Genomic DNA, 18,285 nt, shown 5'->3' with positions numbered 1-18,285 from the left:
AACCAAGATAGTGGACTTCTTCTTCTTTGGGTTGGCGGTTCGCATCCAACTTTTGGGTGCGTACGCCGCCACCTACTGTACTGGAGTGTGAGGCTAGTCACGGCCGACCAACATTAACATCCAGTAATACAAAATTGGGGAAAAGGAGAATTACCCTGCCAGCTATTAGCCCACACAAAAAAGTGAAAAGCACCACCCCATTCTACAATTTACCCCTACCTAATCCTACTCCATGCCAACGGTTTGGGAGGACAGAACACTACCACTCAACACCCCCTGCAAATCTTCTGCAGTAAAATCTCTCAATCCCGAATACTTCAATGCAGCTGCCGCCAACCTCACCCTGTACCCATCTATCACTACCACTCTCTTCACTGCTTCAGGATACAACACTTTGTGTTCTACTCTAACCCCGGCAACCTCAACCTGCTTTTCTCTCACCGGACACCACTGATCTCCAGTCCCATGGGCATTGGAGTCACCAGACTCGGGCTTTCAGGCTTTGGCCCTGACTGATTTTGCCTCAGCCCCGACTCTTTTCCTCTGCTGGTATGGTGTAAAACAAACTGGGCAACACTCCAATCATGTGCCCTACCCTTTTAGTGCTGCCTAAAACCATAACGTCTGTGTACGGTGGCACTTTATGAGGAGGAGTCAAAGTGGTTTTGTTGATTTGTCCTAAGAAATTATATTTTGGCGCGCGCAAAGTTGGGAACAAGAGACTATTACTATAGCACATGCTATTACTATAGCACATGTTGTTAGCGCATGAAGATGTTATTCAGAGTTATTGAACTCACAAGTAAGCCATATTCGAGTAACTTACATTTCAACATGTTGACTCAAAAGCTGCACTGACAGGTAATTTATAGAAGATGGACATATGGTATTTATTCTTGAGAAAGAGGGTGAGAGATGCAGCTCGGCAAACACAGAGACTGCTGTATTTGCAGGAGTAAGTGAAGAGATTTTGTGTGTGTTTACAATACAATTATTTAGCATCTAGCGAGCTACAGTTGAAGTCGGAAGTTTACATACACCTTAGCCAAATACATTTAAACTCAGTTTTTCAATGTTCCTGACATTCATTCCAAGTAAACATTCCCTGTCTTAGGTCAGTTAGGATCAGCACTTGATTTTAAGGATGTGAAATGTCAGAATAATAGTAGAGGGGATGATTTCTTTCAGCTTTTCTTTCTTTCATCACACTCCCAGTGGGTCAGAAGTTTACATACACTCAATTAGTATTTGGTAGCATTGCCTTTAAATTGTTTAACTTGGGTCAAATGTGTCGGGTAGCCTTCCACATGCTTCCCACAATAAATTGGGTGAATTTTGGCCCATTCCTCCTGACAGAGATGGTGTAACTGAGTCAGGTTTGTAGTCCTCCTTGCTCACACACGCTTTTTCAGTTCTGCCCACAAATTTTCTATGGGATTGAGGTCAGGGCTTTGTGATGGCCACTCCAATACCTTGACTTTGTTGTCCTTCAGCCATTGTGCCACAACTTTGGAAGTATGCTTGGGGTCATTGTCCATTTGGAAGACCCATTTGCAACCACGCTTTAACTTCCTGACTGATGTCTTGAGGTGTTGCTTCAATATATCCACATCATTTTCCCCCCTCATGATGCCATCTATTTTGTGAAGTGCACCAGTCCCTCCTGCAGCAAAGCACCCCCACAACATGATGCTGCCACCCCCGTGCTTCACGGTTGGGATGGTGTTCTTCGGCTTGCAAGCCTCCCCCATTTTCCTCCAAACATAACGATGGTCATTATGGCCAAACAGTTATATATTATGTTTCATCACACCAGAGGACATTTCTCCAAAAAGTACAGTCTTTGTCCCCATGTGCAGTTGCAAACCACAGTTTTTTTATGGCCGTTTTGGAGCAGTGGCTTCTTCCTTGCTGAGCGGCCTTTCAGGTTATGTCGATATAGGTCTCGTTTTACTGTGGATATAGATACTTTTGTACCTGTTTCCTCCAGAATCTTCACAAGGTCCTTTGCTGTTGTTCTGGGATTGATTTGCACTTTTCACACCAAAGTATGTTAATCTCTAGGGGACAGAACGCTTCTCCTTCCTGAGCGGTATGACGGCTGCGTGGTCCCATGGTGTTTATACTTGCGTACTATTGTTTGTACAGATGAACGTGGTACCTTCAAGCGTTTGGAAATTGCTCCCAAGGATGAACCAGACTTGTGGAGGTCTACAATTTTTTTCTGAGTTCTTGGCTGATTTCTTTTGATTTTCCCATGATGTCAAGCAGAGGCAATGAGTTTGAAGGTAGGCCTTGAAATACATCCACAGGTACACCTCCAATTGACTCAAATGATGCCAATTAGCCTATCAGAAGCTTCTAAAGCCATGACATAATTTTCTGGAATTTTCCAAGCTGTTTAATGGCACAGTTAACTTAGTGTATGGCCCACTGGAATTGTGATACAATTTATTATAAGTGAAATAATCTGTCTGTAAACAATTGTTGGAAAAATTACTTTGTGTCATGCACAAAGTAGATGTTCTAACCGACTTGCCAAAACTATAGTTTGTTAACAAGACATTTGTGGAGTGGTTGAAAAACAAGTTTTAATGACTCCAACTTAAATGTATGTAAACTTCTGACTTCAACTGTATATTGCTTGTGTATGTGTTTGTCTGATCAGAATATTCACTGAGAAAGCTCTGAGACTATGCCGTCTCTGTAATAATATAGGAGCTCCAGGAAAGCAGAACTTCAGACAGCAAAGAAGAGAGGGGAGTGAGAAAGAGTAGCAGGAGGTACGGAGAGAGCATAGAGAGGTCCACACAAGACAAACATGTCATATTTCTCTCAAGCCAGAAGTAGTAATTCTTGCTAAACATTACCTCTCAAAAAAGAAAAATGCCACTTCTGACATGTCCTGTGTGTTTAAACTGTTAGACCCTGATATGTTCCCATCACTGAAAGCAATCATACAGGCCACGCTAACCATCCTTGTAAAGCAGCTGTGAGAGATCTTTCAGTGCATTAAGATGCCTACATACAGTGGGGCAAAAAAGTATTTAGTCAGCCACCAATTGTGCAAGTTCTCCCACTTAAAAAGATGAGAGAGGCCTGTAATTTTCATCATAGGTACACTTCAACTATGACAGACAAAATGAGAAGAAAAAAAATCCAGAAAATCACATTGTAGGATTTTTAATGAAGTTATTTGCAAATTATGGTGGAGAGTGGCGAGCACGTGCAGCCAGTCCTTTGTTTGCACCGGTGGAAGGGTCTATAGATTCCATAGAGACTCCTGCAGTATCCTTGCTAAACAGCCCGGCACTGAATTGTGTCTTGAGAGTGGTCTTCGGAGTAGTTTAGTAAACATTCCAGGATGGCCCTCAAAGGGTAGGTGGCACTGCTTTGACTGATTAGGCGTTCACCCAAAGTCACATCCACTTGGGAGAAGATGGTCGCCAAGGGGTAATTAATAAGACTCACTTTGGCATTATTTGCAATATTAGTACCATCTCTTTTGGTCACTTTGAGACGTAAATGCAATAAGGTGTTGTTGAGGTTCAGGTAGTTGTCACCGTGGCCTGGTATGAAAAATTCTAAATGACCATTGTCTGTAATGGCAGAGAGTGGGGCTATCTCCACATAACAGGACCTATCTATTGAAAATTGGGTTAAGGGGGCCGTGAAAAGATCGAGCTCTGTCTTTATAGCTTCAGAGGACATGCGGTGTAAAAGAGCCATGTTGCTTGTTCTTTTAGAAAATACTTCTGAGTATTCTTTTTGACGTTTTTGGTCCAGACCTCCTCACTTTACCACGTCTTTGACATACTGAGTTTATTTTAACGGTTAACCTCTGCTTTTTAGGGGCAGGCCTGCCTTTTTAAATATTATATAAGTATATTAACTAACAAATATGATACGTTACAATTTAATGGTGTTTCAAACAAATAAAGTAAAATCTTAGACAAGGTTGTTTCTAGTTCTTCAGAATCATCCACAAGACGGGATATCAGTTGTGTCCATTGTAGACTCTCGCCCGTATGTCGTACATGATTCATCATTTGCTCCATTTTTAGCACACGCTCTACATTAGCCCATGTGTTGTGGGTTGTGTAAAACTAAACATTGTTCACTTTATTTCCAATAATTTGCTGCATAACATTTGTAAGTTCTCTCAAAATATTTTTTTATTTTATTCTCTCTAACATCGTATGCATATAGTTACCCATTGCTTTACATCTAAATAAAAAATATGTATTGTTACTCGGTCTCTTGCAGTTTATTGAGCCAGAAAGTCACCACACCAGCCACCAAAGCTTCCTTGTATTTGTTGTCGTCCACCAGGGTGTGCCGGATTTCTTTGAGTTTCTCGTGGATGTAGATAGCCTCCTTCAGTTCATGTAGGAAAGCCTCGGTTACCCCGTAAACTCTGGGAATAGACGGCACAAGACCCATAGACTCCAGGGCTCTGACCGTCGAAGGTATAAACCGCCTGGACCACAGTCTTTTCACCAGCTCCTCAAAATGGTTGAAGAAGTAGTACCGTGGGGGGTCGTATAAACATGGATGTCGTCGTTGGCTGGGGTGATTGAGCTCACAACCGATGCAATTTTCTCTTATATACTCTTCAACTACCACGTCTAAAAGTGCGGCTACAGAGGCCTTGATGGCGTCCACAAAAATAGTACTGACCACCCCATCAAACACATCCTCAGGCGGTGTACATCTAGGTGGTGTTGGGGGTCTTGCCTGAGGGGAGTAGAATGGAGGGCTGTGACGCATAGAGTCCTTAGGGTCTGGTACCCATGACGTATTGGAGTCCTGGTATATGAATATCCATGGTATATGCTGAAATGAAGAACTGGAGGCTTTATGGGCACTACTTTTATAGTTGAACCAGTCCTTTGGTATCAGGGCGTGGTTAACGTAGCAGCCGCGTACTTAGTTCTTCGGGGGCTGAACCTTCTGAGGATGAGCCTTCTTGGGGTTCCTTTTAATCATGCACTTCCTTAGCCGAACAATGCTCTGCCATGGTTGGCTCTGTACAAAAAGAGCATCCACCAACTCACATTTTCAATTCCATTAGATCCCAACTTTTAAATGGAATAAGCATTCGCAACCTACAATCCCCAGTCAGGCCACCATCCCTGTTGTTGGCGTTGCGGATTTCCTCGTTGCTGATATAGAACTCCACGCACCCACATGGAAGTCCATTCTTTCTTTGTATTTTACCCTATGAAATATTCTTCCTGAGGAGTCAGGGGCACCTTCCCAACGGGTCTCGTAGCCCGTGAACAAGCCACCTTGCGAAAAACCTGCCAGTCTTCAAGCCTCCTAAAGTCTGGTCTGTATATTCTTCTCCTTTGGCTACGGTATAGAGTTTCACTCTACAGGCTGGGTATTCAAACAGATAACCCCATTGCTGTCTATTAGACATCATCACTTGACCTTTCAGCACCGTTGCGGGCGGTATTTGGGTTCTATACATATTTAGAAACCGCTTTTTTGGCGCATTGTATATTGATGCTTTATACTCAGACCTTTCTCTATGTTTCAACCAAGGTCCTGCTTCCGTTGTTACGGTCTTCACATGTGTCGCTGATCACAAAAAACATGTTTCTTTAGTGGTTTATCATGGGCGCTTGTGGTGTTCTGGGGCTTATTTATAATGCGTCTGCCCCCCCAATACCCCCAGACATTCCTGTTTCATAGACAACAGCCCTAAGGTCACTAAAACAAGGTGGGGGCCATACTCTTTGAAATGTTCAAACACATCCCTCAGTTCAACGAGGTCACTACACATCAAACATCATGACAGCTTTAAAGGAACAGATGAAATATATACATAAATTAACACTCACTCTAAAGCGTGAGAACAGGAATGACAGGATGCCCATATATGGGCACTCCCTAGAGCACGTGATAACTTCCCGCCAGGATGTCCTGACAGGATCCCCATATATGGGCATACACATGTGACCCATGACATAGGGTCATAAATCACACGTTTGACATGTGCCGTCTACTGTATTCTCTCTCACAGCAGTAGGCTATAAGCATGAATGTTTCAGAATGCAATCAATTAGTGGGAAAACACCATTCTTAAAAGCTACCGCAAATGCGATTATGCATGTAATGCTTTATTATAAAGGTGCATTTTTATGGTGAAAATTATCTTCCTAAAACTTGAAACTCACGGCTGCGTATGTATGCCAGTTAGGCTCTACACCCGTTGTAAAGCAGATAAATGTTATTAATTTAGTTATTTGGCCACTTTAGTTGTGATACAAACCTTAGAGGCCTATGGGCTAGGGAACAGGAGGTGTGCGACTACGATTTGAAAAAGTAGCAAAAAAAGGTGGCCATCATTCACAAGTGATAATATATCATACACAAGTGATGTGCTAATATTGTCGCCTATCAGACTATTCTTTATTTAATCTCGTCTTTACATATATTAAAAATGATTGGACCATTATCATGCACCTGTCTCGGAGCAGGGGAAAAATGACATGTCATCTATGCACTTAAATACCGAATGGAGGACACTTTTCCCTTGGTTAATTTTCATGCCAGCCAGGTAGGCTATTTTACCTTTACTATTTAACTAGGCAAGTCAATTAAGAACAAATTCTTATTTTCAATGACAGCCTAGTGGGTTAACTGCCTTGTTCAGGGGCAGAACGACAGATTTGTACCTTTCAGCTTGGGGATTTGAACTTGCAACCTTTCGGTTGTCTGTCCAATGCTCTAGGCTACACTGCTGCCCCAGTGAAGCAATGTGCTTAATATTAGTAAAGTTGACAAATAAATAATACATATACAGTATACTAGGCCTAGCCTATAAAAAGCTGATGGGATTCTCCTCAAAACTCGTGTTTCCTCTCGCAATTGTATAGCCTATAGAAATGTTGAGCTCATGGGCTCTCATGAAGTGTTTGATTCGATTCTCAATTACATTTGCATTGATGTCAGAGTGATTAGAGGGAAAATAGAGTGCTGAGTAGCAGGTAGTTAGCAAGTTTGGTAGACTACTAATGACCATCAGCAGCATCAGAGTTGGAGAAGCCTAGTTTCCATTTTCTGAATGGTCACGTTGGATTTGACTATGGTCATGACTCGTAACCACTGGTGTGGCAGTGACCGGTGTGGCAGTAATATGGTCACCGTAATAGCCCTAGGCTTGGATTATTGAGTCATTATTAGTTTTACACTTCAGACATGACTCTGCCATTGTGCTGTAGAATTTGTGAATGTTGTTTCTTGTATAATAAATTATATACATTAATTTATACTGGATTAAGTGTATATTTTCGTTCATTGTAATCTCGTTAGATACAGTGCATTCGGAAAGTATTCAGACCCCTAACCTTTTTCCACATTTTGTTAGGTTACAGCTAGGGATGCGCGATAAATCGGTGAACATATCGGAATCAGCCGATATTAGCGAAAAATGCCAACATCCGTATCGGCCAATGTCTAGTTTAACGCCCAATGTGCAAAACCGATGTCAAAGCTGACGTGCATACCTATATAATGAAGGTACATGACGGAATTCATTGCCCTTGACAATTAACTGTTCTCTGTCGTGTGGGTGATGTTGGCTTTCGCCGACTGGTCGAGTACCGGTTAACACTACCAAGTGCGCTATTTTTCCGATGTTGTCCTACCGGAGTAACACAGTAATAGCGTCCCTGCTATTAGCTTCACGACATACATATTATGGAATGCCATTTGGGTCTTTGCGTGTCAAAAAATATACAGTAACACTGTCAAAGCTGTTGTCGTGGAAATTTCCTCTATTTACCAAATCATGGGAGCAAACCACACACAAGTCAGAGTTAGTTATCAAAGTCCATCTTTAATTATATCAGCTCTATCACAATCCTGTGACTCTCAGATAAATTCAGTGTCTCTCAATGAATTCTCTGAGAGCCCCCTCTGCATTGCAACTGCGATCCTTTAATAGCAAAGAACACACATAGTCAGACAGCATAGACATAATAAATCGTTCAGCTTTGTCTCCTTACTCAAACCCTAGAACCATAAACCAATCCTCCATATCAACAGGCATATATCAAATTGTCATTTAGATACAACCAACTCTAAATACAACCAATCCTGGACAAGCTCACGGAGAGGATAGAATGATTCCAGACACTGCCATCCTCCTTTCCCCAATGGGAAAAGTAGGGAGTGACTGGCACAGACACAGTGGAGCAAAAGACATGTTTACACATGATGACACTTTGACCTCTCCCCTCTCTGCGGCCCATGCAACTTAGTCTTGACATAGAACAGATACCTGCAACCTCGCCACAGTATTATACAAAAATACCATTCTGATGAGAAGTAACTTACAAACATATGATGAATATAAAACATCTTACCTATGTTACCAACAAATTCTGATTATTCCACAACATTGTACAAAAAAGTCAGCAATCACCGGCCACGAATGTGTTTACAATACTGCGTTGGTAATAAAGCATCATTTGTTCGACCGCAACTTCTGGGGTAGCTAGCTTTAGCCAGCCTGAAAGCCTGTTTCTAGTAGAAACTGCAATCATTATCATTATTCTTAGCAATGATTTAGGAATCCTTGTAAGTATTAGCTAGGTTGCCACTTGTTCGACTATTGAAATAGATTTTAAGTTCATGAAAATAAATAGCTAGCCAGCTACTTAACTCTGTTTCCCAAAGCTAATGTTATAAGCAGCCAGCTAGCTTCATCTGGCTAGTAAGGCTCGACCGGACTGGGTTATGTGTTGTGAAGCTAGACACGATAAGGATTAGGCACAATAGTGGAATTTGCGGGTTGCTTTCAAAATAAAAGTATGAAATTGACAGTGATGCAAATGAATACAAATAGTAGAACTATGCCATACTTTTATTTTGATGGCTAACCGCAAAGTCCACTATTGTGGCTAATCCTTATTGTGGCTAGCTTCACATAGATGGGTCCGATCACCATTAATCAAATAAGAACGGTTTTATAAAATTTGGGTTATTTTAGATGACACCTAGCTATAAAAAACCCAGCAAAAAAAATAAACGTCCTCTCACTGTCAACTGCATTTATTTACAGCAAACTTAACATGTGTAAATATTTGTATTAACATCAGATTCAACAACTGAGCAGGGACCCTGGGCATCTTTCTTTTGGTGTTTTTCCAGAGTCAGTAGAAAGGCCTCTTTAGTGTCCTAAGTTTTCATAACTGTGACCTTAATTGCCTACCGTCTGTAAGCTGTTAGTGTCTTAATGTCCGTTCCACAGGTTCATAACATTTTTATGATTAATTGAACAAGCTTGGGAAACAGTGTTTAAACCCTTTACAATGAAGATCTGTGAAGTTATTTGGATTTTTACGAATTATCTTTGAAAGACAGGGTTTTGAAAAAGGACGTTTCTTTTTGCTGAGTTTAGTTAGCTCGCTAACTATAGCTACTGAAACAGATTGTCGTTTTGCTATGTTTTTGGGGAAGAACATTGTTTGCATCCATGAGCTAGCTAGCTTTTTTTATGACCAGCACTGTAGGTGCGCGAGACAACTTTACCAGCATCACAGCATATGTATTGATGAATCGCTGTGACATATGAAATACGAGTGAGTGTAATCAATGTTTAATAACTATGTAAAAAAATGTATGAAAGCGTTAAATTATTATGTGACGTGCAGTCATATTCAGGTCCTGATTTGTCAATAAGGTTATTTGACACGTCAAAGACCCAAACGGTGTTCCATAGAAATCCTGTTTGAGAATGAAACGACTGAACAAATGAACAAAACAGCACAGCAAGTAAGTGAAAGAAATAGGTTTAGATTGTTTTACTGGTAATGGGGACATACGTAAATGCCAACAAAATAACTTTTTGTTCAGTGTGGTGTGTGTGTAACCTTTATTTAACTAGGGAAGTCAGTTAAGAACAAATTGTTATTTACAATGACTGCCTACCCCGGTCAACATTGGGCCAATTGTGCGCCGCCCAATGTGGGACTTCCAATCACGGCCGGATGTGATATAGCCTGGATTCGAACCAGGGACTGTAGTGACACCTCCTGCACTGAGATGCAATGCCTTAGACCGCTGCGTCCATGTGTGTGTGTTAACTATTTAACTGTACTAGAATGCTTAGAAGGTTATCGGTATTATTTTTTGGGGCAAGGAAAATATTGGATATCGGCCAAAATTGTCATATCGGTGCATCACTAGCTACAGCCTTTTCCTCATCAATCTACACACAATACCCCATAATGACAAAGCAAAACAGGTTTTTAGAAATTTTGTCAAATAAAAAACACTGAATAATCACATTTCCATAAGTATTCAGACTCTTTACTCAATACTTTGTTGAAGCACCTTTGGCAGCGATTACAGCCTCGGTTCTTCTTGGGTATGAAGCTACAAGCTTGGCACACCTGTATTTGGGGAGTTTCTCCCAGTCTTCTTCACAGATCCTCCCAAGCTCTGTCAGGTTGGATGGGGAGCATCGCTGCACAGCTATTTTCAGGTGTCTCTAGACATGTTTGGGCCACTCAAGGACATTCAGAGACTTGTCCCGAAGCCACTCCTGCTTGGCTGGGTGCTTAGGGTCGTTGTCCTGTTGGAAGGTGAACCATCGCCCCAGTCTGAGGTCCTGAGCACTCTGGAACAAGTTTTCATCAAGGATCTCTCTGTACTTTGCTCTGTTAATTTTTCCCTCAACCCTGACTAGTCTCCCAGTCCCTGTTGCTGAAAAACAGAAATAACTCTCCTGGGTGAGGATCCAAGGCCTCAGATCAGCTTGGCAAATGGCAGACGATGACCAGACCCCTCTCAAATTACGGAGGGGAATCTCCCTCCTGCTTTTCATTATCAATGAAAGTAATGCCTTTGTCCCCCAGAATACTTTTGCCGCCAAAACTGTAACACCCAAAAAGTGAATATTGCAACAATATTTCTAAGATGAGAATGTTAAGAATGGTCATTAGGGAATAATCATGTCACAGTTTATTATTTTGTGATGTCAGTAAGAATGGTATCAAGAAAATACTGTAACTCAAAGTGTACCCATTTTATGTCAAGTTTCCTTCCAATACGTTGTCTATGTAATATGAAAATGGATGAAACTATTTTTTGTTAAGATAGGAATATGATTTTAGTGTCTAATGACAATTGTTTTTCATATAAACTATGCACAGTGACTAGCCATGCCCCGAGTGAGATCAGAGATTGTGTCAGCATGATGGAACGCCCCTTTTTACCCAGAGGGCAAAAGCCTTGGTAAGGAAATTCACACAAGACCAGTAAAGTGTGGAGCAACACGAGTTGAAGAAAATAACCTCACCTACCATACCAGAAACACTGTCAATCTGCAGCTGCAAGGTGTAAAGTGGTGTGGAACTTTGACTATCTACCCGAGGATGAAAATAGGTGAGAATCTCACCTCAGACAATCCCTGGTACAGCTGATTAGCTTTTCTCAATATCTAATGTAAGACAGCTAATTTAAACGACTATACTACTACGCTCATCACAATTGGAGATGGGACAACTAAGAAGGACATTGTGACTTCTGGTGGACAATCAGAGCATGTACAAGTGGCCCACAGGAAAGGCTCACCGAAACAACTTTCCGAGAGGGCTTCGTTCTGACAGAGAAAGGGGAACATTCAACACGTAAATTAATTTCTTATCCCCAAACGGGCAGAAGTTCATGTGCAAGGTATGTGCTTAATGTGAGGACAGTCCTAGAATGTATCCACGATAAAGGTCCCCTTTCACTATCTTTCCCCAACCCTCTCCATATGTGTAACAAGCAGTCATATCTTGTCAGTCCACTAGGGACTTGTGTCATGAAAGTGTGTACGTGTATTCTGTGTTATTAGTTAGTTAGTAAATAAATTATGAAACCAATGTGTAGTACTGAATAATCAGCAAAAGTTTGGGTTCTTGCGGATGCAAGGTCATGACTGTTCAGAATGAGAACTGATATGAGGTAATGATTAATAAGTGATTTATCAATATATTGTTATCTCTTCTAGAGTTTAAATCGGGAGATGGTATCTCGTTAAACAACTTCCGTTGTGCCTCAAATTCCTAATGAGTTAGTTACAGTAATTTAATCAGGTAACAATTAAACAGTGGATTGAATAAATAAGTCATCACATTAATGAAGGTCACGACATACCTTTAAGTATTCAGACCCTTCACTATGGGACTCAAAATTGAGCTCAGGTGCATCCTGTTTCCATTGAGCATCCTTGATTGGATGTGGTTTTACCTGTGGTAAATTGGACATGATTTGGAAAGGCACACACCTCTCTATATAAGATCCCACAGTTGACAGTGCATGTTAGACAAAAACCAAGCCACGAGGTCGAAGGAATTGTCCGTAGAGCTCAGAGACAGGATTGTGTTGAGGCACAGATCTGGGGAAGGGTACCAAAAAATGTCTGCAACATTGAAGGTCCCCAAGGACACAGGGGCCTCCATCATTGTTTAATGTAAAAAGTTTGTAACCACCAAGACTCTTCCTAGAGCTGGCCACGTGGGCAAATTGAGCAATCAGGAGAGGAGGGCCTTGGTCAGGGAGGTGACCAAGAACCCGATGGTCACTCTGACAGAGCTCCAGAGTTCCTCTGTGGAGCACTCCACCAATCATTGCTTTATGATAGAGTGGCCAGACGGAAGCCCCTCAGTAAAAGGCACATGACAGACTACTTGGAATTTGCCTAAAGGACTCACAGACCATGAGAAACAAGATTATCTGGTCTAATGAAACCAAGATTGAACTCTTTAGCCTGTATGCCAAGCATCACATTTGGATACAACCTGGCACCATCCCTACTGTGAAGCATGGTGGTGGCAGCATCATGTTGTGGGGATGTTATTCAGCGGCAGGGACTGGGAGACTAGTCAGGATCGAGGGAAAGATGAACGGAGCAAAGTACAGAGATATTCTTGATGAAAACCTGCTCCAGATCGCTCAGGACCTCAGACTGGGGCGAAAAGTGTACCTTCCAACAGGACAACGACCCTAAGCACCCAGCCAAGACAACGCAGGAGTGGCTTCGGGACAAGTCTCAATGTCCTTGAGTAGCCCAGCCAGAGCTCAGACTTGAACCCGATCGTACATCTCTGGAGAGACCCTGAAAATAGCTGTGCAGCAACGCTCCCCATCCAACCTGACAGAGCTTGAGAGGATCTGCAAAAAATAAAAAATGGGAGAATTCCCCAAATACAGGTGTGCAAAGCTTGTAGCGTCATACCCAAGACTCAATGCTGTAATCGCTGCAAAAGGTGCTTCAACAAAGTACAAAGTAAAGGGGCTGAATACTTTTGTAAGTGCTTTTTTATTTGTATAAATTAGCAAACATATATAAAAACCTGTTTTTGCTCTGTGGTTATGGGGTAGGGGGGTTTATTTCTCTCAATCTACATGATCTAATAAATGTTTGATCAATAAGGCTTTAACCTAACAAAATGTGGAAAAGGGGGTCTGAATAATTCTTGATTATAATGTACAATCATGTTCATTGATTGGGTTAAGACGAACCGTCTCTCCAAAACTAGCGGACCAATGAAGACTCATTGTCTATGCCTCCCTCTAAACCTCGCCCTTCACGGAAAAATAATACCAAAACTCGCATTCGAAAAGACTGGCAGTGAAAGCAAAGAAACAGACATCGAAAGCAAAAGATATGAGTAGCGTAACCAAAAGATATGAGTAGCGTAACCAAAAGATATGAGTAGCGTAACCAAACGGTAGTACATGCAGGCAAGAACGTAGGCAAAATGTATTCAATAGGATTGGTCGCTGGGAAAGTTTAACCAAATACAATTTTTGCATTTATTTTCAAATATATTTTTTTATCATTTTGCTCTAGCTTTAAAATGACTTGCTTAGACGTTTTTCTTTTGAGGTCTTATTCGTTTACAATTAAATACATTTTGCTTTCAATTGTTTGGTTTTTGATATCAACATTCATTACTTCACCTGTCCTTGAGAATGTTACATTCTCAACTTTATTTTTCATGTTCACTATTTATTTTATTTTGAATTAAATACATATTGCGTGAAATTGACACCATAATCGCGCTGCATGAGGCAAATGGTGGTCACACCAGATACTGACTTGGTTTCTGATCCACACTTACCTTCAAAAAAATATATAGGTATCTGTGACCAACAGACTCATATCTGTATTCCCAGTCAGGTAAAATCCATAGATTAGGGCCTAATGAATTGATTTCAATTGACTGATTTCCTTATGAACTATAACATCTTTGACATATTTGCATTTATATTTTTATTCAGTATAGATACATTCTTTGATACTTTTATTGGGTGTCAGATCATGCTGCAAGAGCTCTGATTGGTTGGAGGATGTCCTCCGGAAGTTGTCATAATTACTCTAAGTCTATGGAAGGGGGCGAGAACCATTAGCCTCCTAGGTTTTGTATCCAAGTAAACATATGCTGAGGACAGAAACTAGCTGGCCTTCGGCTCCATCATGGCGCTACCCTTCTGAGTGCTGTTGATGCTACTGTAGACCTTAAAACAGTGTTTGATATCAATTATTGTGACAAAAATATTTGGTAGTTATCTAAAAAAGGACAGATCTAGTGTTAATCATAGTTTCTCATTTCCTTTATTTCTTTTTTTTTTTTATTGCTTTTAATCTTTTCATACAAATCTTCACTTCAATAGAAGGTGTAAGCTTGCAAAAACAAAAGAAACAACCAAAACAAAGACTGGTAGCTACAGTGCATTCGGAAAGTATTCAGACCACTTAAAACCACCAAAATGTTTAAATTATTTTCTCATCAAATCAACACCCCATAATGACAAAGCAAAACAGGTTTAGACATTTTTGCCAAAGTATTAACAGATACCTTAATTACATAAGTATTCAGACCCTTTGCTATGAGACTCAATTGAGCTCAGGTGCATCCTGTTTTCATTGAAATTCCTTGAGCTGTTTCTACAACTGGGATTGGAGTCCACATGTGGTAAATTAAATTGATTGGACAGGATTTGGAAAGGCGCGCACACACACACACCTATATAAGGTCCCGCAGTTGACCGTGCATGTCAGAGCAAAAACCAAGCCATGAGGTCGAAGGAATTGTCCGTAGAGCTGGGGCACAGATCTGGGGAAGTGTACCAAAAAAAGTCTGCACTATTCAAGGCCCCCAAGAACACAGTGGCCACCATCATTGTTAAATGGAAGAAGTTTGGAACCACCAAGACTATTTCTAGAGCTGGTCACCCGGCCAAACTGAGCAATCGGGGCGTAAGGGCTATGGCCAGGGAGGAGACCAAGAACCAGAGCTCAAGTGTTCCTCTGTGGATAGCAAAACCTTCCAGATGGACAACCATTTTCGCAGCACTTCACCAATCAGGCCTTTATGGTAAAGTGGCCAGACGGAAGCCACTCCTAAGTAAAAGGCACGACAGCCCGCTTGGCGTTTGCAAAAAGGCACCTACGGGACCCTCAGACCATGAGAAACAAGATTCTCTGGTCTGATGAAACTAAGATCTTTGGCCAGAATGACAAGCGTCATGTCTGGAGGAAACCTGGCACCATCCCTAAGGTGAAGAATGGTGGCAGCATCATGCTGTGAGGATGTTTTGGACTGGGAGACTAGTCAGGATTGAGGGAAAGATGAATGGAACAAAGTACAGAAATCCTTGATGAAAATCTGCTCCATGGAGCTCAGGACCTTCGTCCCAGTCTAAGGCTCACCTTCCAAAAGGACAACGACCCTAAGCACACAATGAAGGAGTGGCTTCAGGACAAGTCTCTGAATGTCCCTGAGTTGCCCAGCCAGAGCCCGGATCTGCAGAGAAGAATGGGAGAAACTCCCTAAATACAGGTGTGCCAAGCTTACAGAGGCATACCCAATTAGACTCGAGGCTGTAATCACTGCCAAATGTGCTTAAACAAAGTACTGAGTAAAAGGTCTGAATACTTCCGTTTATTTTTAATACATTTGCAAAAATTTCAAACCGGTTTTTGCTTTGTCATTATGGGGTATTGTGTGTAGATTGATGAGGGGGGGACATTTTATTAACCCATTTTAGAATAAGGTTGTAAGGTAACAAAATGTGGAAAAAGTCAAAGGGTCTGAATACTTTCCGAATGCACTGTATATCACAAAGCAGGAAAATGTGTTATACAGCTAACATGTCGAAACATTCAGAAATAGCATTTCAGAGTTCAAAGATAGACAGGCTTGAAATGAACATGGCATGAATGATTTCACACTTAAACAACCCATATTAAAAAGGCAGACTTCCTCAATTCAACAGTTTCCAAATAATGATTCTGATATATTGCTTCAATCAATGACATTGATTACATTTGATTCTTGAATAGAACTATGCCTTATTAGCTTCGTACAATGCCTTAAACCAAGATGTAAAGGTTCTATTACTCTATAATTTCTGATTGCAGCTGTAAAACTGTCTTGTATGAACCAGAAAAGAGCACTCTCTGCATGTAAATTAATGTTAGCTGGCTAATGTATCGACCGTGCGTTGTGGTCCACCCCTCAGTCAAGGCGAAGCCAACAATGATAGTGGGAGGAGCCTGCCAACGGCTCTGAGGTAAGTCTTAGTGTGGCACCCCCAGTGGGCTGACCTCTGTTACCTCTTCAGACTCTTCTGGGCCTGCTTCAGTAAAGTGTCAAAGTCAAGGGCATCAAACTTGCCAGTCACGGGGGCCGACGGGTCATACTCGCGGTTAGAATCTGGAGGTGTGAAGAGGGAAAGAAGATTAGTATTAGGCGGTATACCGGAGTATTTTGAAATACCCACTTTGATTTAATGCCATAATTTGTCATTTTTTTTAATTTTAAGTCAGTATTCAATTGAGAAAGTCACATGGCATGTTTGTTAACAAAGAGCACACGGCGCGATCTAAGTTTCTTGACATGACGATCTACTGTTGAGCAGCGCAAGAAGTGATAAAGTTACACTTGAAAGTCCCACAACTAATGTTACCCAGCTAAATATCTTAACTACCTAAAATGTGCCAAATACATTTTCTCCAGCTCTGGGCCCAATTTCCTGATAGCGGGGGAACTTGGGCTTACAGGTGTTTTAATGATGCAGCTTTCCTACAAACGACCGCAGACGTAACATGCGTTTCTCAAAACACCACGTAGAAAGAGCGCTCGCCAAGTGTGTCGCTGAGGCGCACGTCGATACGGATAGGATCGACAGGCAGCGCTGCTCTCGGATCAGCTTTCTCCATTCAAATCTTACCTTAACATAATTATTCTACAACACTGACGACAGATCAGCTCCTAGAAAGATATCAACTATGGCTGCAAATATTGAGTCATCTAATACTAATGCTTAGCCTATAATAGGCACCTCATTGTGGCAATGTTACACATCATGCAACATACTGGGGCAAAAATTAGACGAGATCCATTTGAAAGAATTGTAGGCTAACTGAATGAAAATTACATTTCATTATTATTTAATTATATAGGCCAATAATGTAGGCTATTTATCTTTTAATGCAGTCATTTCAGTTTTAATTTGAAACATCTTTTTATTCTTTGCTAGTTTGTAGGGATGTGCATTGTTATTTTAATATCCGAACAGACATTAGTATTCGAATACTTGTGAGAAATTAAAGCCCTATTTTAACACTGAAAAGACTATACAAATAAAGTATGCACATTGTTGCATACATGAATGGGCAAAAACGACCAACCAATAGGTGGGATGCAGTTTTATCTGAAAGGGTTTGGGGAGCATGTGGCCTCAACTAGCCCAGCTAGCTACAGCTACCCAGCTTAGCTTGCAAGCCAGCTTGTCTCGGCTACTCCATTAAAGACAGTAACTGTTATGTGATAACATTGTGGCCGCTACAAGTTAGCTAGTCTTTGCTGTAACCGAGTTGCCTCGACATCTTTCTCATCTGACATCTGATCACTCCCATCTCATGGGGCGGCAGGGTAGCCTAGTGGTTAGAGCGTTGGACTAGTAAAAGGTTGTAAGTTCAAACCCCCGAGCTGACAAGGTCGTTTTGCCCCTGAACAGGCAGTTAACCCACTGTTCCTAGGCAGTCATTGAAAATAAGAATTTGTTCTTAACTGACTTGCCTAGTTAAATAAAAGGTAAAAAAAAGCAACATTTTTTTTTTACAAAAAATAAAATACAATTGAAGTCGGAAGTTTACATACAACTTAGCCAAATCACAATTCCTGACATTTAATCCTAGTAAAAATTCCCTGTCTTAGGGAATTCCACTATTTTAAGAAAGTGAAATGTCAGAATAATAGCAGAGATATA

General features: G+C 41.2%; 1 protein-coding gene across 1 annotated transcript in view; it reads right to left on the bottom strand.

Annotated features, from left to right (window-relative positions):
- Positions 1–15,987: 15,987 nt before the first annotated feature.
- The window catches only part of LOC110502248 (peroxisome proliferator-activated receptor gamma coactivator-related protein 1), a 33,591-nt gene continuing 31,293 nt past the window's right edge, over positions 15,988–18,285 (bottom strand). Inside the window, exon 14 of the mRNA XM_021580135.2 lies at positions 15,988–16,727. Within this exon, the coding sequence (XP_021435810.2) occupies positions 16,624–16,727 (104 nt within the window). The 3' untranslated portion in view covers positions 15,988–16,623. The remainder of the gene's footprint in view (positions 16,728–18,285) is intronic.

Source organism: Oncorhynchus mykiss, chromosome 23, assembly GCF_013265735.2.
Source record: "Oncorhynchus mykiss isolate Arlee chromosome 23, USDA_OmykA_1.1, whole genome shotgun sequence".
In the NCBI taxonomy this organism is placed as follows: Eukaryota; Metazoa; Chordata; class Actinopteri; order Salmoniformes; family Salmonidae; genus Oncorhynchus; species Oncorhynchus mykiss.
This window is presented reverse-complemented; position numbering and strand designations above follow the sequence as displayed.